The sequence below is a fragment of the Pinus tabuliformis genome, chromosome 3_1 (assembly GCF_031772625.1).
Source record: "Pinus tabuliformis cultivar Carrire ecotype Pingquan chromosome 3_1, CPIR1, whole genome shotgun sequence".
NCBI lineage: Eukaryota > Viridiplantae > Streptophyta > Pinopsida > Pinales > Pinaceae > Pinus > Pinus tabuliformis.
The window spans coordinates 952694685-952720714 of NC_142301.1; the positions used below are offsets into that span (position 1 = coordinate 952694685).

At 37.6% G+C, this 26030-nt stretch overlaps 1 protein-coding gene across 4 annotated transcripts in view; it reads right to left on the reverse strand.

Moving 5' to 3' along the window:
* The window catches only part of LOC149190942 (uncharacterized), a 212133-nt gene extending 186660 nt beyond the window's left edge, over positions 1-25473 (reverse strand). For 2 of the 4 annotated variants that reach the window (XM_089412309.1, XM_089412310.1), the window contains exons 1-2: positions 25220-25473; positions 24756-25043 (exon numbers count right to left, since the gene is read on the reverse strand). In XM_089412309.1, coding sequence (XP_089268435.1) covers positions 24756-24912 — 157 coding nt within the window. In that variant the 5' untranslated portion in view covers positions 24913-25043; positions 25220-25473. The remainder of the gene's footprint in view (positions 1-24755; positions 25044-25219) is intronic. The other 2 variants (XM_089412307.1, XM_089412308.1) reach the window with 2 other exon arrangements.
* Between the last annotated feature and the right edge of the window lie 557 nt (positions 25474-26030).

Below are 26030 nucleotides of genomic sequence, written 5' to 3' on the forward strand. Positions count from 1 at the left end.
AGAAGCATGAAGAGATCAAAGATACATCTCTTCTTTGAATGAAATCAAGCGGGTGCAACGATATTAGCACTCCTATCTTGTTAGTTTGGATACCCGACTAACTCACCTTGAAAATGATCTTCAGTGTGACCTAGTGACCTAAAACCTCTTGCTCCAACTAGTACAAGCACTCAGGACCTAGCTCCAGTTACCTCTTCAAACTCCTAATGTCATGTTATGCCTTTTAGCAATTGTTTTATTTCTTTATGTAGTCCAATATATGGTAGTTTTCAGTGGTTTTTGTGTATCAAATGTTTTCATTTTTCATTACTTGAACTCTAATTAATGATCAATAGATATGGCTTCCCTATAGACAAATTGAGATTGGACATTACATGAACAGTAGTATTTTCGATGGTGTATGCTGAAATTTGAGGTAATACAATCTTAATTCAAAAAAAAAGTGATTCAATTCAATTTGTTATATTATAATTTCATTTTTATTAATAAAATTATAAACCATTTTTTCAAGCATAAAAGTCATAATATAAGTATCATATTAAAATAATTTTAAAGGATAATAATTTATATTTATAGCCATGATATTTTAGAACATATAATTAATAAACATATAAAAATAAATTTAATTAATAAACTTAAAATTAAAAATAAAAATATTTTTAAAAGTGTGATCTATATATATATATATATATATATATATACACAAATTAAAATAATGATTCATAATCATAATCATTATATTTCAGAACTTTATATTTAAATTTAATTAATAATTATATAAAAAATAAATATTTATTCTTTAAAAAAAACAATTGACACACACATAGATATATATAATCAATGCCTATTGAAAAATTAAATTTAAAGGAGAGGGAGGGGTACTCTATGGCCCCAAGGAGCATAAAGTGTTCAGCTACTCATGGGGCCTTGGTCATATTGCAAATAATCAAGTAAAGATGTATGGTCTCTACTACAAAGATTATCTCCTAATCCAAAGGAGAAATCTATGGAAAACATCAAATGAATCAGGAAAATTGAGAAAGATATCCAATCCAAAGCATATTTCCATGTCCTAAGATACTTCAATAGAGAAGCAAACATGTATGTTAATGAGAGGTGTAAATTGAAGATAGGTGAATTAAATATTAATGGTCAAATTAGGCATGTCATAATTCCCTAATGGCAAATGAAGTCTATTAAAAAAATTCTCTAATTGGCCAGTAGCATTATGGTTGTAAATTTTGTGTTTTGTTGAGGCAATTTTGTAACACCTTCAAAAACCCCTCTTTGTGTTGCTCAGATATATTCTCCTTAAGAAAATAATGTATTCCTATTGAAAAAGAGAAAACAATTGGAAAATCTTGATAAATTAGCTATGTAATACCTAATGTATTTGTTGTGAACCAGACACAAAATTATATAATACAAATATTCTTTCATATTAAAACAAAATAAATAAATAAATAAATAAAAATGTTAAATTTAAAAATTATAGAGCATATGGAAAAAAATGCCACATGTACACACAAATATAAGCTTTTTAATAAAATTAAAATAAAAAATAAATAATTTATGAAATTTATATAAATATAAATAATTTTTAATATAATTTTATTAAAAAATAAAAAGTTTTTCCAGTAAAACTGCTGCGCTGCGAGCCTGCTCAGGCTTGACCTAGCCGCCCCCATCAACGAGCTGCCTCCTGCGGCCTCCCCGCCTGGCAGCCTTCTGCTGCTGGGCTCGATCACCTGCCTCGACACCCCTGGATCGCTCCCAACTGTTGGCTGAACTCGCTGAAGTGATACGCATCTCGGATAAGGGCTGGCACAGGCCCCTGCGCTGCTGTGCTCAGCCATGCCTTCTTCTGAGGACCTGAACAATATGAATCCGCCCCCGCCTCCCCCCCGGAGGTTACAACATTCAAAGCAATGATAGCAGCTGGAAATAAGCGCCCGCCATCAGCCATTCAACAGAAATTTGTAAAAAAGCTGGAATCCATACCTTCGGTAGCGCTCCCGGAAGAAGAAACGTGCAAGGCAGCACTGAATCTAGCTGAGAGAGGACTCATAGGCCAGTTCACGGGCCTCTGGCCCTCTCCCAAATCGGTGGAGGACTGGACCCAAAGGAACTGGAAACCCTTAATCAAAGAAGGTATAAAAAGTTACTTCGTAGGCAAAGGTTTCTTTGTCTTCGTTTTCGAAAGTGCAGAGGATAAAAGCCTAATCTTCATAAACGAACCCTATTTCATGGGTCCGCAAGGACTATACCTCAACAAATGGTCGCCAGACTTTGATCCAGCCCAGGATGTCCCATCTGCTGTTCCGGTGTGGGTGCGACTCCCCCACCTCCCACTCCATTGCTGGAATCAAAAGTCTCTCCAGATTATTGGCAATGGACTAGGCAAATACATAGACCAAGCCGTAAGGAAAGATCAATATTCATGCGCTCGCATCTGCATTGAAGTAGATCTGGAGGAGGGCCTGCAGGAAGCCATCAATCTTACAGTCGCAGGATGGACACATGTACAAGAGCTGGATTATGAACAACTTCCCTTTAAGTGCAGACACTGCCATGGCTACGGACATTTCACCAAACACTGTAAGAAAAAGGCGGAAGAACAACCAGAACAACGAAGTGGTGAACAATGGACCCGAATCCAAAAAACTACTAATCACAAAAAAGGCAGCGGGAAAAGTATCCAGAAAGAGGCACCAAGCAGCTCCAATCCCACTCAAGAAAAGAACCAAAAATCCAAAGAAAGCAGACAGAGCACCCCAGTTACAGTAGTTACTGAAGATCTGGAACAGATAGATCCCCACATCACCAACAAAGAAGACGGTGAAATGGCACATCAGGAAACTCCTCAAGGGAGCCCTTCTAATCCTTCATATGCAGAAATCACTACGAAAAAACTAGCGGACAGTTCTGGTTCATCGGAGGATGAAACCTTCGAGCAACCCACAAGAAAAGTTGGCAGGAAATCTCGCAAAGAAATAAGAGAAGAGGAAGCGGAAAGGCTTAAAACACAAGGAAGTCAGCCCACAATAGAGATGTCTATTGGGAGAAACTCCAGGACTAGGCCCCCTAAGGGAGGCTCTCAACCCACCTCTGGTAAATAATGCGTCTCGTCTCTTGGAACTGCAGAGGATTGGGGAATCCCTCGAAAGCAGAAGCGGTCAAGGACCTACTCAAAATAGAACCCTCAGACATCCTCTTGCTCCAAGAGACCAAGATAGAGGGGAACACCCTTCTAGATATCAGTAAGAAGAAATGGAAGAAAAGCATGGGAAGAGCAATCAGCTCAAGAGGCACAGCCGAAGACTTGCAACCCTTTGGGCAGATGACCTCTTCCTTCTGAACAAATCCCACGAGACCCAGCACTGGATCTACACAGAACTAACGCACTGCACAAGTAAGTTGACCATCTCCCTTTTCAATCTTTATGTACCTGTTAATTATTCTGAAAAGAGAGACTGCTGGAATTCTCTCTTTGAATTCTTAGAGCAGCGATCCCCAAACAACATCATCCTTGCTGGGGATCTTAATATCGTCTTAAAACCCAAAGAAAAAAGGGGAGGAACTAACAACAGAGATCCCATGCTCCCCTGGTGGAAGACCTCATACAGCAGTGGGAATTAATAGATTTTATTCCAATCAGAGGGCAATATACATGGACCAACAACAGAGTGGGGGTAGATCATATCGCGGCCCGCCTGGATCGATTCCTAGTACAAGGCACTCTGATGATGAATAAGAAAATTATCACCACAAAAATCCTCCCCAAGCTGACCTCAGATCACAAACCAGTCCAGCTCATATTGGAAGATGAAGAAGATTTGGGTCCAATCCCCTTTCGATTCAGTCCACTCTGGATAGAAAGGAATGGATTCATGGATACAGTGAAAACAGCGTGGGCCAAACCAGTCACTGGGTCCTCCAGCTATGTATGGGAACAGAAGCTCAAAGCTACAAAGTTAGCCCTGAAGGATTGGATAAGGAAGCCTGCCCCGAACCCTACCGGTCAAAGAAAAGAAGCAATTCAGACATTAGATGCATTGCAAACTGAAATGGAAAGCAAAGAGATAACCACATCCCTGCTAGATAAAGAAGTCAAAATCCAATGCTCAGCATTCTGATCCTTCAGAACAGAGGAAGAACATTGGAGAATAAAATCCCGAAGCCTGTGGCTGAAAGCTGGAGACCGTAACACCACCTTCTTTCACCGTCAATTTAGAGCAAGACTCTCCAGGAACCACATTTCTGAAATCACATCAGCAGAAGGACAGCTATGTAAAGGCTTCAGTCAAATAAAAGAGGCAGCTGAAAGACATTATAAAAGTTTGTATACCGCAGATAATCAAGGCAGCGAGGAAGATACTGCAGATCTACTCTCAAACATCCCTCTTTTGGTCAGCTCCGAAGACAACTCAGCTCTCACCCAACCTATCACGGAAGAAGAGATCATCAAAGTCATTTGGTCTATGGATTCGGATAAGGCCCCTGGGCCTGACGGATTCACCATTCATTTTTATATGACTTGTTGGGAAATCATCAAAGAAGATCTATTAAAAATGATAAAAGGTTTCATGAAAAAAGCCAAGGTAGGAGGAGGAACCAACTCCACCTACCTCGCCCTCATCCCCAAGGAAACTAATCCCGAAACCTTTGCCAGATTTAGACCAATTTCGCTTTGCAATGCATCTTATAAAATCCTGGCTAAGCTCCTAGCTACCAGGATGAAACCATTGCTTAGCAGGCTGATCTCTTGCAATCAAGGGGGTTTTGTAGAAGGCAGACACATCCTGGACAATGTCATTCAAGTCCAGGAGACTATTCACTCCAGCAATCAGCGAAAGGAAAAAGGAATGTTGGTAAAGCTTGACATGGCCAACGCATTCGACCGAGTCAACCGCTCCTTCCTGTACAAAGTCCTCCTCTCCTTCGGCTTCTCCTCTCATTTTGTCAATCTCATCACTGCCTGCACTCAGAATCCCTGGATCGCCCCCCTTGTCAACGGACGCCCCACCTCCTTCTTCCAAGCTCAGAGAGGTCTCAGGCAGGGATGCCCGCTCTCCCCCTTCCTGTATATTCTGATGGCAGACTCCCTCAGTAGAAAGTTATCCTTTGAAAAATCCTCAGGCTCCCTTCCAGGCCTCAAACCATCAATCAGTTCCCCAGCTCTGAATCATGCCCTTTTCGCGGACGACTCTCTTCTCTTGGGAGGGGCATCTGCTCGAATTGCTAAAGCTATGGATTCAGTCCTCAAACGTTACTGCAGGGTATCGGGCACCTCCATTAACGAAAGGAAAAGTGAAGTATATGGATGAAATATTGGGCAGCAAGAACTCACAGGCATAGCAAACATTCTGGGCTTCAAAGGGCATGCCCAATGGGATATGATAAAATACCTCGGTCTCCCCATTACAATTGGGACCAATAAGAGGACGTTGTGGACGGATATCATCGGCAAAATTAAGTCAAAAATTACTTCCTGGGGTGGACACTAGCTCACAAAAGGAGGCAAGGTAATTCTGATAAAATCCGTGTTATCGACTCTCCCAATCTATCAAGCAGCATACCTTCTTGCCCCAAAGAGAGTGACAGATCAAATATCAAGAATCCTGCGCGATTTTCTATGGCAAGGGGGAAAGGGAAACCAGCAAAAAATACATCTTGTCAAATGGGAGACGGTGAAGCGCTCAATTTCAGAAGGCGGACTGCAAATCCGTGACCCAGCCTTGGCAAATTTGGCGATGGGAGGGAAATTACTATGGAAACTTTTTAAGGAATCATCACACCCTGTAAGCGTAACGCTGAAGTCCAAATATGCCTGTAATGTGCCGCTCAGGAACCTTCAGACATGTCAAATTCCCAACAGCACGCAAACTTGGAAACTCTGTAATAGAAGCTTAAATTTATTTAAAGGAAAGGCATATAAAATTCCAGGAAACGGCAAACGCACAAATCTGTGGTTTGACCGAATTATGGATCAAAATCCGCTCGCAGAGATAGATGAAATTGCAGGGATAAAAGAATGGCTGGAACGCGCAGGGATCACCAGCATATTCGACTTATCCAAATGGGATAGGCACGGAGATTGGCAGGGATGGGACTTCCTCGGAGTTCCTGAACGACTTCAACAGCAGAAACAGATTCTCGAAGAATTGTTGGAAGATGCGGCCCCAGTAAATAGAAATTCTAAAGACAGTTGGGGTTGGGGGCGCTCTGGAACATACACCATAGCAGAAGCGTATAACACCATCCAACCAAACAGGAACAGCAACAGAACACCTGAATTCTGGAAGAAAGTTTGGGAACCGCTCGCCTTGCCCAAGGTAAACTTCTTCTTCTGGACGTTGGCTCATGATAAGCTCCTAACCGGAGATAATTTAATGAAAAAAAACATTGCAGGCCCGCACAGATGTGAGCTGTGCAGAAGCAGCTTAGAAAGTGCCAAGCACCTTTTCATAGACTGTAAGTTTGCGAAAGAAGTATGGGGACTCTCCCTCCATGGGCTACAAATCACAGTTCCGACTCACAACTCAGTAGCTGATCTATTCGACATATGGAACCACTGTTATCCCAACAAAATTCCTGTCAAATCCATCTGGAGGAAGGTCTGGAATGCCATACCCAAATTTGTGTGTTGGCAGATTTGGCTGTCCAGGAACGATCTGATATTCAATGAAAAGGTACACACTCCCCTCTCTGCAGCGGTAAAAGCCAAGTCTTTTCTCCTAGAAGCAGTGCAACAACAATACTATACAGGTGATCCACTGCTCCTCCCGGAAGAAGAGCGGTGGCTGGGTCCCCTCCACCCTCAACCACGGAAGCAGCTATCAGTCCCTCAAGCAGGAAATCAGACTTGGCGCATAAGAGAATCTGAAGAAAAATTTCAAGAATGGTGGAGAATGCAAAAAATTACAACAATATTCTTCGACGGAGCCTCCAAAGGCAATCCCGGGGCAGCAGGTGCTGGAGGGGTCATCTTCGCTCCGAACGGAATAAAAAGGGACAGTTTTAGTTGGGGCATTGGGCAGAAAACCAACAATCAAGCGGAGATCCTAGGCCTTCTCAAAGCTTGTCAAATTGCTAGGGAAAGAGGAGATAAAGAATTCCAAGCTTTTGGAGATTCAGAGATCATAATTAAAAAATTAAATACAGGAAATCTGTTCACTAATGCATGCCTCAACAAAACTCTAAATAGGCTGAAGAGAGTTCTGCTCGATTTTGACTCCTACAAATTCTTCCACATACTCAGAAACCTGAACAAAGAAGCAGATCTAATGGCGAACAAAGGGTGCACCCTCCGAAAAGACCAACTTCTCACAAACGATGAGAGCTCATTTCATCCCTGCAATCCTTGAGGAAATGGAATTCTGTAACAGCTCAAAAGAAAGTGTTAGAATCAGAAACAGAAGATATGTAACATTGGCTGCCATGGTGTATTTATGAATTTCTTATCAAATAAATAAAATCATACCCATTTGAGTTAAAAAAAAAAATATATATATATATATAAATAAATAATTAATTTTATTAAAAAATCAAATTTATTTATTTGTAAATATTTCTTCAATTTTCTCACTAAAACAAAAATATATTTCACTTGAAAATATACATATTAATCTTTAACCTATATTAGTTACTATATTTACAAATAATATCACTAATATCTTTATAAATAATTTATATATATACACACGAGCTCAATTGATATCACACCATATATATATATATATATATATATATATATATATCTCACAGGATTTCCATTTAAATAGTTTTATAGGGGAAAATGTTCGTTAAACGGGATTTTATCATGTAGGGTATAGGAAATTATGACGTGACCATTAATGATTTTCTCTCTCAACGATACTTTGTGATTTTTACAAAGATAGGTTTTTTTTTTTTTTTTTCCAAAGGTGGTAAAACCTATCAACTCAGGTGTCAAACCAACAGTGAGGACAGCCATCTCTGGCTGCTATCCGCGAATGCTGGTTTGACTCATCACTGTTAAATAGGAAAACCTGTTAAATAGGTTTGTTACATTAGAATGTGATAGATAATTAAATTTAAATCTTTATTAAAAATAATAAAAAAACATGTTTTTTTGGTGATTTAAAAATTATATAAAATTACATTCACATCATTTAAATTTCAAATCAATAACTTTCGCAAAATACTTATATATTTTAATCTCATTAATATAACAAATATGAAATTATTAACATATATACTCATGAAAAGTTTCACTTAATTAATCAAATAAAGTGAAGATTTTTGAGAGTTTAATTATCTAAAAAAGAGTCATATATTTGATAACTTTTTAATAGTAATATATTTATTCATTTAAATCGTACATTGTGCCAACTAAATTTCAAATCAATAACTTTCGCAAAATACTTATCTATTTTACATCTTATTAATATAAGAAATATGAAATTATTAATATATATACTCATGAAAAGTTTCATTAATTAATCAAATAAAGTATAGATTTTTTTTTGTTTATAGTAATATATTTTATTTTAATGTAGTTTTGATTTTATAGTGAATAAATAGGTGTATTATTAAAACTCCCAATAAGGTAATATTTATATTTATATTTATATATATATTATTTTTAGTAAATAAAAATTAATAAATTAATTAAAAATAATGATAGAGAATAAAATTTTTTATTTTTTTTATTAATGTTTTTTATTAAAAAATTGATTATATTACATTAATCAATTTTAACAAAAATATTTCTTAGTATGGAGAGGCATTCTGGGAGGAGGGCATAGCCATCATCCTATTAAGCAATTATGGTAAGAGATGTGTCATGTTACTCTTCTCTAGATTAAAGTCTTGTGCACATTTGCTTAGACTAAAATGATGCCTTTTAATGATGGAGTCGTGGTTCATTATGACATCCTTTGTCAGTATACAAAGGAAAGTAATAGTAATCTACTCCTACAAGATATCATGATAGTGTGGAGTTGTTTTTTGGTTTTAAAACTAATGGGAACTTGTTCTCTGAGTCTGTTGCATTTCAACAAGGTCGAATCCCCTAGGGAGTTCCATCTTTTCTTCAATCCTAGTGATGGCCTTTTAGGTTGTTCCCTTTCTCACCCTCTTTCATCATTATTTCTTCAATATTGGCTAGTGCTCTTCTCACCCTTCTCTCATCTCTTTGGCCTCAAGGGGTTTGGTTGTCAATTCTCAAGTCACGAGGGAGCAGGCTCCTCCCTTTCCAAACTTCATTTGATCAACTAGGAGCTCTTTTGTCCTCACTTGATGGTGACTTCTCTCTCTACTCTCATCTCTAGTCTCCAACCTCCATCATGCCTCATCAACGACCTCATTGCAAACATGGGGCAATGTATTATGAGATTCAAGGAGGATCGATCACTCGTTCCAAAGCAGGATCATCTACCACCAATTCCAAAAATAGATAACAACAAACATTCAATTGGAACTTCAAGATGTGGAATAAGAGATTGTGGGGGAAAGAGGTTGTCTCTTAGACAAAAAGATTGTTGTCGCAATATCAGCATAGATCCCAATTAGTTGTCACACTGGTGGCATCATAATAAATACTTTAAAGTTTACACCATATACTTACATTGGAAGATGAATACGTTGTTGGGGAGGGTGCTTCTAAACAGAAATGGTGCAAAAGATGAGATCTTGCTTATGTTGGATGAGTTTCAGATGCAAATGAAATACCTAGATAAAATAATGGAAAGGATCAAGGCACATCCAGTAGTTCCTCCTCCCCATCCAAAGAACGCCAACCAACTGGGTAAGGAGTCCATAAAGGTGGAACCTTCTAAGTCCAATTAATACTATGTTTTGCCTCACTTGCAATAATTTTAAGTCCTTATATATAGTTTGTGATCTTGGAAATGCTACTATGGAAATAGTTTTCAGTATGGACATTAAACTCCTTGTTTGTTTTGGACTAAATTTTGACTTTAAAACTCTCTTTATTAAGAGCTCAATATTTGACACTTGTCTAGTTTCCCCAGTTGCACACCAAGGCATGTCAAGACTATATAACTTCATATTTTTTGGTATTTCAATAGATAATTTTAGCTTTCCACATAAATATATATATATATAAATAATATCTTCACACTTTATTTTTATTAATATTACAGGACTAGGAGTCAACCCCAGATCTCGGATATTCTCAAAGCAATTGGATCAAAAGGAACAGAAGGAACAATAGAGGGTGGATCAAAATTAACTTTGACCCCAAATGATGAAGGTTCTTTCATGGAATATAAGGGGTTTGGGAGGACCCTCTAAAGCCCTCTCAGCCAAGGATCTGATTTAAAGGCAATAACCAGCAATCCTGTTATTGCGGGAAATGAAAATGGAGGAAGATGAGCTAATAAAAATGTCAAAAAAAATTGCAATGGCAACGAAGGAATAGGACAAAATTCAAGGGGCGCCTCAGGGGGACTAGGGACCTTTTGGAGGAAGGATTAGTTCTCTTTAGTAGATAGTATCAAATCCCCCAATTGGTTGGGAGTGGAACTAGAGGAAAAGGATACAAAAGAGAAGTTCAAGGTTATAAATGTATATGCACCTTCAATATATGCAGAGAAACAAGAATCCTGGGCTAAATTATTGGCACTTAAAAGTAGTAATTGGAATTAGATGGGGATAGTTGGGGGAGATTTCAATACCACAATGTACTCATCTGAACGCAAGGGAGGAAATATAATCAGAGACCCCTTTCAGGAAAAGTTGGATGACCTACTCTCCGAGTGAGATCTGGTTGATATCAAACCTCATAGTGGGAAGTACACATGATCCAATTGAAGGGCCGAAAGTGATTTCATTGCAACTTGATTAGATTGTTTTCTTATACACAGCTCATGGTTGATTCAAGGTTTGGATCCCCAATCGTCAACTGAAACCTCTAAAGAATCAAATCACAGACCAATCTTGTTGGCTTTGAACAAAAAGGAGGATCTTGGCCCGATCCCCTTCCATTACAATCCAGGATGGGTGTTAGAAGAGGGGGTCAGAGAATTGATTTCCTCGACATAGTGACAAAAATATGTCGGATCCCCAACCTTTGTATGGGAATCGAAAATAAAAGCAGTCAAACAAGTGTTGTGTACCTGGGCCAGAGAAGTGTATGTTCCACCCGGGAAGAAAAAGGAAGGATTGATTAAAGACTTGGAGCAACATATTAAAATTATGGAGGAGAAACAGGTGGAGGATTGGCATTCGGAGAAGGAGAAGAGCCTTAGTAAACAGATATATCAAGAGAGAAAGGAAGAGGAGGAGATGTGGCATTTAAAGTCTAGAAGCATATGGCGAAAAGTTGGGGACCAAAACACCTATTTTTTCCATAAGCAAACCAAAGCTCGGGAATTGAAGATACGAGTAATGGAAATAACTCACGAAGGGAGACCCCCAATAATAAGAAAAAGAAAATATCAAGGAGGAATCATTCTCTCATTTTAGCAAATTGTATATGAAAAATAGGGAGATAGAAGAAAGATCGACGGAGGCCTTTCTTGCACCATTCAATTCAGAAATCACGGCTGAGGAAAATACTCTTCTCATGCAAGAGATCAAGGAGGAGGAAGTGATAGATGCAATCTAAGCTTTATATCCAAATAAGGCACCCAGACCAGATGGATTCTCCATAATTTTTTATCATTCTTTTTGGTTGTTAATTAAGAAATATCTAATTTGAATGCTCAATTGGGCTAGAATTAAAGGGAAATTAGGAGAGGGAACGAACTCTGCCTTCCTAGCATTAATACCAAAGGAATCGAATGCATCAAATTTTAGCAGGTTCGGACCCATTTCCTTGTGCAATGCATCGTATAAAATCTTAATGAAAATAATTGTTGGGCGCCTAAAAAATATTCTCCTTAGACTTATCTCAAAAAACCAAGGTGAGTTCCTCCAAAACATATATACTTTGGATAATATCATTTTGGTCCAAGAGGTGATTCATTCCACTCAAGAGTGCAGAGAGTCGGGTATCATCATCAAGTTGGACATGGAAAATGCCTTTGATCAGGTAAGACATTCTTTTTGTTTAGCATTTTGGATAAACTTTCCTTTAGCAAAGAGTTTGTAAATTGGACATATGCATGTATTGTAAGTCCATGGATCGCTCCATTGATAATTGGAATACCAGATCCCTTCTTTAAAGCATCCAGAGGGCTCCGACAATATGCCCTCTCCCTCCACTTCTATACATATTGGTGGTAGAGAGTCTAAGCAGAAATCTGGAAGAAGCTCGCAAAGAAGGGTCTCTCCCCAACCTTAGCATCTCTCGGCGGTTCAAAGCTATCAATCATTTGTAATTTGTCGATGACACAATATTTATGGGAGGTGCGTCCATAATTATAGCCTCCAGATTCAAAAAATTATGGACAATTATCTGGAGCTCTCAAGAGGTCAAGTGAATAAGAAGAAAAGTTGTATTTATAGTTGGAACAACCTGGTTATTGTGCTTTAGGAGATTGCATCCATTCTAGAGTTTTCAGTTCATGCAAAATGGAGATCTTTTAAGTATCTTGGAGTCCCAATTTTGATTTTCAATCCTCACAAGGAAGATTAGGAGGAAGTCCTACAAAAATTCCATATGAAAATTGGTAGGATGGGGTGCTTATTGGTTGAATCTAGCTGGGAAAACAATCTTGATCAAGGACACGTTCTCTTATCTTCCAATATATCTCTGCTTAGGTGTGTTAGCTCCGAAAGGTATATTAAACCAGATGAGTATTACGATTCAGAACTTTCTATGGAAATGAGGGAAGAATAATGATAAAAAGTTTCATCTAATCAACTGGAATGTAGTTCGATTGACAAAGAAAAGGGGGGATTGGGAATTTGGGACCCTTTAATGGTTAATATAGCTCTGGGAGCCAAGCTAGTATGGAAGTTGATCTTTGCGTCCAAAGAATGGTGGAAATAGGCCTTTATAAGTAAATATTTCCAAAAGTCTCGAATTACAAGTCTTGAGGAAGTTCAATGGACTAATCGCAAATCTAAAATATGGAGGTTATGCAAGAAAGTTGCCCCTCTTATTGTGGAAAACTTGGGATGGCAAGCGGGGAATGGAGCTCGGATTAATCTGTGGAAGGATAAATACCTTCCTGGTATTATATTTTCTTCTAAGGAGTTTCACCCAATGATTGAATGGATGAAAGATAACGAAATAAAAAAATTAAGGGACATATCAAAATGGAATGACACTAGATCCTAGAATGGTTGGGTATGTCACGGTATTCCTCCAATATTACAAACATCCTGGGAAAAACTCATTCCCCTCTTGAAGGATCTAGCCTCGATGCATGTAGATGAGAAAGATACTAGGTCCTGGAAAGTAAGTAAAACAACCACCTATTCAGTCAAAGAAGGATGTCATTTCTTATTGCGAAGTATACCAGCCCCTGGCACTTCTAAACTGTGGACAACCATTTGGAATAATGATGTCATCCCCAAGGTGAAAGCCTTTTACTAGACTCTAGTCCAAGAAAGCATTCTCACTGTTGAAAATCTAAAGCGTAGGAATATTCATGGTCTCTCATGGTGCGTGCTATGCAAACAAGAAGATTCATTGATTCCCCTATTCGTGTGGAGAGATGTTTTTGGCCAGATGCATCAAATAACAGTCATCCCTACCAGTTGGCAAGATATGTTTACAAATTGGACCTATCCAGGCTCCTCGCAGGGGACAATTATGAAGAGAGAGTGGAAAGCCCTCTCGAAGTTCATATGTTGGGGAATCTGGATCTCCGGGAATCAAATCATATTTAAAGGAACTCTCCCCTCAATAAGTCGAGTGGTCATGAAAGTCGTATCAATGCTCTTTGAATCATTAGTGGTGAAGGGCATAAAGAATTCAGAGTTGGAAGGATTGATAGAGCCAGAAAATAAGTGGTTAGGCATAAGTGCACTATCGGATCATGTTGGATGCTTCACTCCTCGCCCTCAAGTGAGGAAAGTTCGATGTCTAAGGTTAAGCCAAGAAGAGTTCAATCACTAGAAAGAAACACAAGTGGAATCCATCCTATTTTTTTATGGCGCTGCAAAAGGGAATCCAGGGGAGGCAGGAGCAGGAGGGGTGCTTTGTAGCCCCGATGAACAATTGGAGACAAAATATGTGTGGGGATTGGGAGTGGCCACCAATAACAAGGTCGAGCTATTTTCCCTGTGGAAAGGATTGGACCTTGCTCACACTCTCAAAATAAAGAGAATAAAAATTGTTGGGGATTCCTTGTTGGTCATAAGAATGTTCACAATATGAAATGTGCATTCTACCGACAACATGTCCTCCATTGTTAAAAGAATAAATTATCAGCTGGAAAAATTTGAGCAACATTCTTTCTTTCATGTTCTCCGTCACCTTAATAATGTTGTCGATGAAATGTCAAATCGTGGAGTGCTCTTAAGAGTAGGGAAATATGAGATTCATGGGAGAGATGGAGGCCAATTTCCCACTCCTTAATTGAATGATGGTCACGACAATAATAAATATTGGTATGGTTATCGATAATAAAGGGATGATGTGGGGAAGCTCATACGGAAGGCAAGACAGGTGGGGAAGTCTCAACGCATGGCGTCCTCCCAAATCCCTAGGTTACCTCATGGCATGGCACAAGGAGATTAATAACCCAGTATATGGATGTTGCAGGAACCATCATTTCAGAGAATTTGTAGGAATGTGAACTGCAATGGAAAATTAATGGCGAGGATGTGTACATTGTCTTGTTACTCCGCAAATTGCTTGAAAAAATAGTTTGCTAGATCCCTGGGACAGAATGCGTATTTAATGGGACTGCAAATCGAGGATCTTCATGAGATTGTAGCCCAAGAAGTTAAAATTAGCGCGCAAGAAGGCTCCAGCCTTTTTAAGGACTCACCACCCTCTCCTGTGTTGTCAAAGGCTTGGAGTGTCGAATTGATAGTTGTGTGATTTGGAGGAGCGTCAATATGGACGTGTCGAAAGGCCATGGCAGGAAACCTCCTAAGGAGGATCTGGTGCGCTGGAAGAGGGTCATCGAATTCTTGTTTAAGTTGATAATGGAGAGACTTGACCTTATCACCCCCGACTGGATTTATTGGAGAAGGACCATGCTACCAACGCTGAGAGAATTAATGCAAAGTTTGAGAGTGTGGAGGCGTCTTTGGAGCACAAAATCATGAAGATGGACACTGATTTACTCACTACCAATTAGGAGTTGGTTAGCAACAGCATAATCCCAGAGGTCAAGGAGATTATTGCAGGACTATTGGAGTAGGTAGTGGCTCAATTGCAGAAAGAGGGAGGAGAAGGCGACATAAGAGCGAATCTGAGTTGTCAAGGCAAGGATGTTAGCAAGGGCGCAAGGAAGACCAATCTTGGTTAATGTCCACTTATAAATGATCGTTTTGTTTTGATATTAGGACCGTATTTCCGACTTTATGGTAGGTTTCAGTCTTTTCTTATAGTATACAAGGCTAGTAGGGGAAAGAAAATAATTTCATAGTTGTATTGGGACATGGAAGCACCTGCTAAGACTGAAGCAAGTTTTGCTGAGATGATGTAAAAACAGTTATGGTCGTGTCATCCAGATTTTGAATAAAATATATAAATATGGATTACACGAACATAACTGTTTTTACATCATCTCAACAAAACTTGCTTCAGTCTTAGCAGGTGCTTCCATGTCCCAATACAACTATGAAATTATTTTCATATATATATATATATATATATATATATATATATTAAAAAAACAACTTTAAAAATATGAAAAAAAAATTATATTAAATTTATTTCCCCTACTTATCATTTTCTAAGCTAATGAGTATTTGAGGGAAATTACTACCTTTCTTTCTTAGTTGAATAATGAGGGAGAGGTTGAATCATCTTCATTACAACCTTGTTAGCTTACTTTCTTACCTAGCTTCTTAATTGATCCAAAATGGATCTAACATAGACTTCTAAGTCTAAAAATATTCCTCACAGAGGAAAATGAAAGTCAAAGGATGCTCTTGGGAATAGTCTCATTGCGTAGATCTTTTCAATCTGAATCTACTGCAATTTGAATGGACCAGAATGGACTCCGGACGAAGGAGTTATTGCAAAAAGAAGATTGCCCATTATCCTTAGAAAAGGAGGCAATTTCTTATAAAAATGGACTTAAAGGCTCATTGAAGAAAATTGCATCGAAAGAGTTCAAAGGGAGGACTTAAGCAAAGGCGGAAGGACTCCCTGATAGCGATCTCTGATATATCGCATCGGAGGAAGGCCTTCATGCGATATCGGAACCCCAGGCCGTTGCGACTTGCGATTGCGATCAGGCCGATAAAGCGATTGCGATGGAATATCGACCATCGGATCAAGGAGCAGATCAACGGTCAGGAATTAATCGCTAATCACATTTCGGAGGGTCAAGTGACAACGTGCGATGAACACAGCGATTGCGATATGCCAATAAAGCAATAGCGATACACCGATGCAATCGGCGATCGGATCGCACAATACAAAGGGCCATTGACATATGTGATGTGTGATTGCGATATGCAATCGAGGCACGGACCCAATGAGGTTTATGAATGCGATTGCATAAATTTTGAAATTCAGATTTTCGGATTTTCAGTGTATTTCTGTGTATTTGGTGTTTGGCCATAGGCAATGCGATTTGCGATGAGAGATGAAGAACACAGACCTGAGAGGGATATAGATGCGATCCTATATTATTTGAAGTCTGGTTAAATGGCTCATGGTGCGTTTTGCCTGCGTATTCCGTTATTTGGCGATTTTCGGGATTTCTGCACAGAAAGGCCAAACGACCGGGTTTCCTGTGGCCGCCGGTTCATTTCCATTTGGAAACAGCCATCACACCTGTGCCACGCTATGAGCAGGTGTTTCTGTAACAGGGATGCGTTATGAAGCACGCAAAGCTGAAGAGCCGGGAAGGAATGATTCCTCATGATCGAAGGGACAGAGGAAGGCAAAGCGATCGGGTGGCCATGCCCGCCGGTTCCTTTCCATTTGTAAACAGATTCTTGTAATGAAACAATCGGTCTTCAATGATGGAGGCGACTGTAACTGATGTATTACAAAAAGCACAGGGAGCTCAATTGACAGGGCTGCATGAAGGTTGTTGAGATTCGCTTGGAGGTCGAGCGAACCACTGATAACACAGAGAGGCAGAGTTATGCTCAGGAGAAGCACAGAGAAGCCCAAGAGGCTCAGAGATGCTTGAATGCTAAGTGTAAGCCCAAAGGAGGCAGTCTGCGGAGTCGGGGTGACTCAGAAGCGGAGGGTCGCTTGGAGGTCGAGCGAACCTAGAAGCTTGTGAGAGCCAGAGCCAGAGCCGAGAGCCAGAGCCGAGAGCCAGAGCCAGAGCCAGAACCAGAGCCAAGAGCGAGAGCCAAAGGCTAGAGCCAAGAGCCAGAGCCAGAGCCAGAGCCGAGAGCCAGAGCCAGAGCCAGAGCCAAAGCCAGAGCAAGAGCCAAAGCCAGAGCCAGAGCCAAGAGCCAGAGCCAGAGCCAGGGCTAGAGCCAAGAGCCAGAGCCAAGAGCCAGAATCAGAGCCAGAGCCGAGAGCCAAAGCCAAAGCTAGAGCCAGAGCCAGAGCCGAGAGCCAGAGCCAAGAGCCGAGAGCCAGAGAGCCAAACGGCCAGGGATAAAAATGGTATTCTAAGCCCAATGGTTCAGTCGTAACCTATTGGAGTTAAGTGTGGAACTTGTAAAAGAATTCAGCCATAATCCCAAAGAGTCTAATTGAGTTGATTAGAGCTCAAGGAGACGTATCCCAAGAGGTTTGGGTGAACTCCATATTATATTGCTGTCATGTGTGATAGTGTATTGCTGCATTGTATTTGTTGTTATATGTTTTACATCAGTTCAAGCAAATAAACTTAAAGCACTTAACAGTTAAAGTACAAACACAAGCATACACCTATTTCAAGTTATTTATTCCGCGAATTGTCAAGCATAAGCTAGATCTTGGGAATATATAAGCTTTGGAGTGGGAGAGGTTCTTGTAATCTGACAAGAAGCCTTTAGTGCCCCATTTCAGATCATTAATGAGTAAGAGTACGAGTGTTGTCAAGTGATCCATCCTTCCTATTGATCAAGTTCATTAAAAACCATTCCCTCCCATGGACATGCCCTGCGAGGCCCGAACTCATTGGCATAAAGTGGTATGGAAAAGGAAGCTTGCTAGTTGAACAGTAAGGTTCAAGTGCATACTATAAAGGCTAGAGTCAATAGGCGCACAAAGTATGGCTAGGAAAGGACAACCAGTTGGATATGAAAGCAGGTCTGATTCCAAGCAGAGAACCCATTTTAGTCTAACCACCATAAGTTGAAATCGTGAAACATCAAAAAGCATATCCAATCCCAAATTCATATATTACATTTTCATAGCCAACAACAAAAGCAAGGAGGATAGCACTAATTTGAAGTAGCGTAAACATATGAGCAAGATATAATCCCATGAACAGTTGACCACCCATATTAAAATAAATTTAATAACATAAAGTTTCAAAAATATTATTAAAATAAATTTAATAACATAAAATTTCAAAAATATTATATTAAAATAAATTTAATAATATAGATTTCAAATTATTCTTAATTTAATTAAATATTTTAAAAAATTTAATAACATAAAGTTCCAAAAATATTATTAAAACAAATTTAATAACATAAAATTTCAAAAATATTATATTAAAATAAGTTTAATAATATAAATTTCAAATTATTCTTATTTTAATTAAATATTTTAAAATTAATTTAAGAAACAAATCTGATAACACAAATTTAAAGATGGATTAAATATTTAAAAAAATATATATCTATAAATATTTTTGAAAACTTTAAAGTTTGTTTTATATATATATGATCATTTTGATTCCTTATATCACTTTAACACTATGTTTTATAATAATCAATTATTATTTTCATTTTAAAAAATAATTAATTCTAATTAAAAGCATATTTGTAGATATTTCTAAAAATTCTTAAAACATATCAGGGGAGCAAGAACAAGAGGGGTGATTATTTGACCCAAAGAACAAGTGGTAACAAGATTTGCATGGGATTAGGAGCAACCACCCATAATAAGGTTGAGCTTCTCGCACTTTGGAAGAGCTTGGACATTGCTCTAAGTCTTGCAATCGAGGAATTAATCATTATAGAGGACTCCCTCCTGGTAATTTAAATGTTTTCAGAATCCAATCAATCTTCTGACCTTTTGAGCCCTCCTATAGTGAAGAGGATTAATCAACACATGAAAAAATTTGAATTTATGGCCCTGTTCCACGTCCTCTGCCATCTCAACTGGGAAGCCGATGAAATGGAAAATCGCGGTTCGATCCTAAGGGCAGGCAATCTTGAAGTAAACAGATGGGACATGGGATTTAATCCCATACCATAGCAGCATTATGGTTATTTTGGAGCGCATGGCCATCAATGATGGCACTGGCAGGCATATAATGAATGAAATGAGTATTCGCATGGGGAAAAGTGTGTGATGGAATAAGAAAGGTACCCACTTGGCAGCGCATTAGAGTCTCGAGATAAGTTGTTTAGAGCCCTGCAGAGTTTCATATATGAGTCGAGAGGATCCGTGGACAAATGGTTAAATCCCCTTCTTGGGAGGATGACATATTAGTCAAGCGTCTTAATGGCAAAGAGACGGAGGTAGATTTCACTACGCGCCATTACAAATTGGCTGCTCAGTTAGTTTAACAAGTCTCTTGGGGGGGACATCTATTTAATGGGGATGAAGATTGAAAATCTGCAAGGATTAATGGCAAGGGCCGAGGGCAATTGTGAAACTCGGGATGGGCTTATATAAGGAGACCCTTCCTTCTCCAAAGGAATCTATTCGCTTATCCTCTGAGTGTATTTCGAGCAATTGCGTCTTATTGTGTGGCTTGGTGATGGCGTCACAGGAAGGGAAGCCTTCGGAGACCAGCATGGATCGGTGGAAGAAGGCGGTTGAATTTTTATTCAAGTTATTGATGGGAAGGCTTGACCTCCTCACGCAACAGGTGGAATTGTTGGAGAAGGACCGAGCAACCAATGCAAACCGCATCAATGCAGAATTTGAGAGTGTGGAAGCGAGTCTAGAGCGGAAAATCATAAGGATGGAAATCGACCTTCTCACTTTCAATTCTGAGCTAATTAGCAACAGTCTGTTCACAAAGGTGCAAGAGATAATTGTCGGGCTACCTGACCCTGTTCTCTCTCAACCCTAGAGAGATCTAGGTGTTGGTTATGACAGCAAGGGAACAATCACACCAGCGAGGAATTTGGCCTATACTAGTTAATGTTTTTTTTTTATGTATTGCAAATGTCTTCGAAAATATCAATGTAATATTCTAGTCCATAGGGCTCGTAGGGGAAAGTAAGTTTTTTTTTTTTTTTTTAACATAAAAACAATTAAATTCTAAAGAAAATTTTGTTTTTTTTCTGATATAGGTTATATAATCCAAATTTTATAATATAAAATATCTATCTCATTAAAAAAACTAAAAACATATTTTTAATATATTTTATAAAGAAACACACCCTATCCTATTCTCCTTATAGAAGTGGATCTTTCTCCTTTCGAGAGCCTAACTATGACTAGGCTTCTATTGTACAAGCACAAACTCAATAACATAGGAGACCATAAACTTCCTAAGCTAGCTTTAAATTCCAGCCAAAACTGCCTAAGGCTCAAACAAGGTTGGTATAAAGACACCAGGGCCTGGTTAAACCATTAGGAAATCGACGAGAATGTTGCATTGCAAAACATTAATAACATTAAAAATATTGTTACTTCTAAGTTCAAAGAAAAAATGTGGTGTGAGAAAGATTTAGAAGCTAAAAGAAAATTAAGATATTATAAGGAGCTCATCAACCCCACCCTAGAAGATCAAAAATATCTCTTTGTTTTAACTAGCTCAAAGAAGAAATTAATATAGCCAAGATTAGAACGAACTCTCATGAGCTCCATAGTGAAACGGGTCGTTGGGCAGTTCCTAAAACACCATGGATGGAAAAGTTTTACCATCTCTGTGAGAATACGAACATCGAGGATGAAAATCACTTCCTCTTAGAGTGCCCCTCGTACAACCACATTAGATCTCAGTTTCAAAATCTTTGTTGCAATACTGACCTTCCTAGCCTTTTACGATGTCAAAATTACAGTGAGCTCGGGAGGCTTCTCTCCAAGCTTTTTGATCATAGGAATAAAATCTTAAATCAAACTAAATAATTCGTTTATTTAGGTCCGATACACCAAAGTTTGGTCTCAGTGGACGTTAACCGAATAAAGGTGAGCTCTACTGACCACAAGTATGACATACTTAATAAAACCTCAAGTCTAAAAGGAACGAGAATATTTATAAATGAAGATCTCATTCCAGAAGATCAAGCAGAATTGAGAAAGGAGGTTCAAAAGGTAAAAGAAGCTAGGAAGGAAGGAAAATGGGCAATAATAAGAAATAGAAAAGCCGTTATTCGAGATAGAAACCAAAAAGATAATAATAAATAGAAATTCAACATGCTCCGGATTCTTTCTTGGAACTATTAGGGCTTTCCATGGAACAAAGGCCCCAAGCTAAGTTGGATCTCGAATGATGTTGATATTATTTTGCTTGTTGAAACTTGGGAGCACATAGAATCTAAGGTCCCTAACATAGATGGCTTTACATTATGGTCTGCCTGGAATAAGCGATCCTCCCGTAGAGGCATTGGGGGTATAACTTGTTACATTAAGAAGAACATCTCTCCCCATGCTAGGATTTATAAAAACGACCCTTACAACCAATATAGTTGGATAGAAATTACTAACATTTATGATAAAAAGACCTACATAGCAATCTGTGATTTCCCCCCATCAATTCTAGCTTCTATAAGAAAAAGAATCTAGATAAAAATAGTCCTTACAATGGTTTAGAGAATGATATTTCTAGCCTAAGGAATGAAGGCAATATCCTTTTAATGGGTGACTTTAATGCTCGAACTTCAAGCAACCAAGCTATTCTTCTAAGCAATCATTCCAACCCTAATCCTCTTTGGTTAGATGAAGACCTTCCTCTCACTAAAAACAATTCTAAAAATATATCTATAATATTTTTAATATAATTTATTATTTTATCTAATTCCAACTTTCTCTATTTTATAATCACTAACCTCTAACTTTTTCAAAGTTAACCTCTTAACTTTTAAAAAAAATTATAAAATTTATCTTTAATATATTTATAAAAACATATTTTTGATATTTTTAACCTATTTTTTGAATTCTTATAATCCCCTATAAATCCAACTCTCTCTATTTGTGACCATTAACCTTTAACCTTTTAAAAATTTCCTTTACAATGTTACATGAGAATATCTTTGATATAATTAAATATTCTTTTAAACTCCTCTCATATGTGGTGATGAATTTAACTCTCCCCATTCTGTCTTGATGCGACTTCAATACCCCCCTAACCTCCTTGTAATGGTGGATGGTGTGTACCTTCCATTTTTTCAAATTTTCCATTTTAACAATGTATCTCTTACGCATTTTAGATTTTTTTGAAACTCTTCTTAATTCTTATGGCTCATCCATTTTAGATTTTTTGAAACTCTTCTTAATTCTTATGGCTCATCCCTCCATTTTGGGGCACTTTATTATGTTTCAGGTTTTACAATGTCTTGAACCTTCTTTTTCTCCGTTTACATTTTCGTAATATTATCGATGTCTAAAATATTTTCATTAGATTCAACACAAGTGTTTTACAAAATAATTATAAATAAAATTTTAATATTTAAAAAAATTTAACAATTTTAATGATTTTAAAATAAATTAAAAATTTTAATATAAAATTATATAATTAATTTTTTTATTAATTATAATTTATAACAAAATTTCTATTAATTTTAAATAAAAAAATTCATTTAAATTATTAAAAAATTTATATAAATAAGTTTAGATTCAAATTAAAGAATTAAGGGTGATAGTTTCCTATTTTATAGATGTTTAGGGAAATGAATTTTACACAATTTGCATGATAACAATTTATTATTGGACAGACTATTCTTCCATCTAAATGTGAACTAATTTTGACCAAATCTCAACTTAACATATAAAAAACAAAACAAATATAGTCATATAAATAATATTGGCTATAAAATGTATTGACATCATAGGAATATAAAACTAGAGCAACCATATAAATTAAATTAGTAGTAAATACATATAAATATCAAAATACTTACCAATATATCTCTATTGTCGAGATTTTAAAAAATCATAAAAATTAACTAAATTATAAATATATTCTAAATTATTAATTATAAAAATAATTAATATACAAAGTGAACATACATTTAACAAGTAAAAAAAATAAATTATAAATAAACTTTATCAATTCTTAAAAAATACTACTAGAATCTCTACTATCTATTTATTAATTATTAATAATTAAATTTAAAATTACAAAAATCTTACCTAAATAAAAATTTCTAACACCAATATACAAAAGATATACACAACCAAAAATAAACAGTGATCATTGAGAGAGTTTTGTACCAGTGTCCACTGTCATAAAAAAGGGAAATGTCCACTGACATAAAAGAGGGAAATAAAAACAACAACAACACGCTGCTGGGGAGGTCTTCCCTGCTGGATCTCTAACACCTCATGGAACTTTTGAACTTTAAGGAGATGTCATAATCCTAAGTGAACTAAAGAACAGAGCATTCCAGTTCGAGAAATAGGGAGAGAGTAGGGCCGGTTCCGGATAGAAATAGGGATGGCCAGGTTTGTACGAAATAGCAACTTCTCATTTTGATTCTTAAACTAATATCTTGTAATTTATTCTCCATTTACACCTGGACACCTTCCGTCCATGCTTCCTCTCTATTTGGCCGGATCTTTTTAATATTTCGCAAGATGTAAAAAGAATTTGTTTGTTGTCACATTGCTTGTAAAAGTATGCCGTCAATAATGCTGCATAGATTGCTTGGAAATTATGTCCTCGTCTAACTTTACTTTGGCGCAAATAACTAGCATAAGACAAGGATTCTATTTTTCCCATTTCTTTATTTTAGATATGGTTTTAATATTTCCCTCCAAAGGAGGATTGGTGAAAATAAAAGCAAAGCAAAACAGAGATTTCTATCAGCGTCGTCCACGGATCGAAACCCGTGGATACAGCCCAGATACGTATTTTTTTTCATTTGTTTATTTCTGATATGTCTTTCAACATTTCCCTCCAAAAGTGAGTTAGTGAAAAATAAAAGCAAAGCAAAACTGAGATTTTAAAGGGATGGTCCATGGATCGAAACCCGTAAATAAGATACAGCCTATTATTCCCAAGATGCAGGGGACACCCTAAAGATACAGATCCTATACGACATGTGCTATAAAGAGGCGAGGAATATACATTTAATAAAATAAAAGAAAACAATATTTTCTTTAAATTCTACAGCAGAGGAAAGCGAGCTTAAAGAAAGCTTACTCACAATGGAGCTTGGAGATATGTCTTTCAACATTTCCCTCCAAAAGTGAGTTAGTGAAAAATCAAAGCAAAACTGAGATTTTAAAGGGATGGTCCATGGATCGAAACCCGTAAATAAGATACAGCCTATTATTCCCAAGATGCAGGGGACACCCTAAAGATACAGATCCTATACGACGTGTGCTATAAAGAGGCGAGGAATATACATTTAATAAAATAAAAGAAAACAATATTTTCTTTAAATTCTACAGCAGAGGAAAGCGAGCTTAAAGAAAGCTTACTCACAATGGAGCTTGGCTAATGCGTTCTGACTGTAATCTCGAACCACCCACGCCAACAAATTTGTGAGAAGGAATGTAAATCCGTACACGTATCTAGCAACCTGAGCCATTGCTCTTCCTCCGCCCTCATCTCCAGTCCACCAGCAACACAAAATTCCCATAATTACAATTACGGACCTATAATTTCCCCAATATCTTCTGCCTACAGCCGCTAAATTACTGTAAATTTGCCACGGAGCTTTATAAATTCTTCGAAATTTCACCGTCTTTCAAGATACAGGACCTGCAAAACCTGGCACCGAATCTTCCTCAGACACAAATTCCAACTTCAAAGAGAAAACATCAAGCATTCAAAGAAAATTACTTTTTATATTCTTCCTCAGTGATGTTTATTCAATTCAGCATGAATTAAACATCACTCCTTCAGATCTTTCACATTATTCAACTTATGATAGGCTTAATACTTACTGCAATTGCAACGAGCTTGGATTTGCATCTAAAGTCATTGGCTGTAACGGGGATTCGAATTTAGCATAATAGAGCTCTGGCATTTAAATTGAAGAAATCTGAGCAAGTGCTGTACTAATTATATACAGAGTTCCACGAGGAAAACGAATGAAAACTGTGGCAACATAATAACAATAATAATGCGCGGATGGAGGTGGAAATGCCGGAAAATGAGGCGTATAAGCTTTCATGTCTCAGGGGAAAGCAAAGCAAAGCAATTGCTTCCACCGCACGTTCACCTTCGTATGTGTGCACGCCATAGCCAAAGCTGAGAGAGCTCCTATGCTTTTTATCCGTCGGAATTGCTAGGCACGCACGCGGAAGGAACGTGCTCGTTTTAAGGGACGTAATGAGTTGCCACGCTTGTTAATCACATCGTATTATCTTGCAATTCCACGACAGTATCCGTGGGGACACAGCGCTGTGGTAAATGAAATGAAATAATATTTTAAGGTTTATAGGATTAAAAATAGATTATGAGAATATTAGTATTTTTTGCTTTTTGTAATTTAATTTTTTTCCTATTCAAATTGATGATGGGCTGGCTTAATTTTCCAACAATTCTCTTGTTCCCATAATTTTTCTGATGTCTTTGAATGTATCACATTCCAAAATGAAATGTTTTTCAGATTCCACATCCCCAAATGTGCAAAATGTACAACCTTTTCCACCGCCCTGTTTCACACTAAAGTTGATGCGAATTGGTCCTTAATTGAGCAATAAAAACCTTTGCCCTCCACAAAATGCTAGCTCCAATGAACTCTTGAACTCT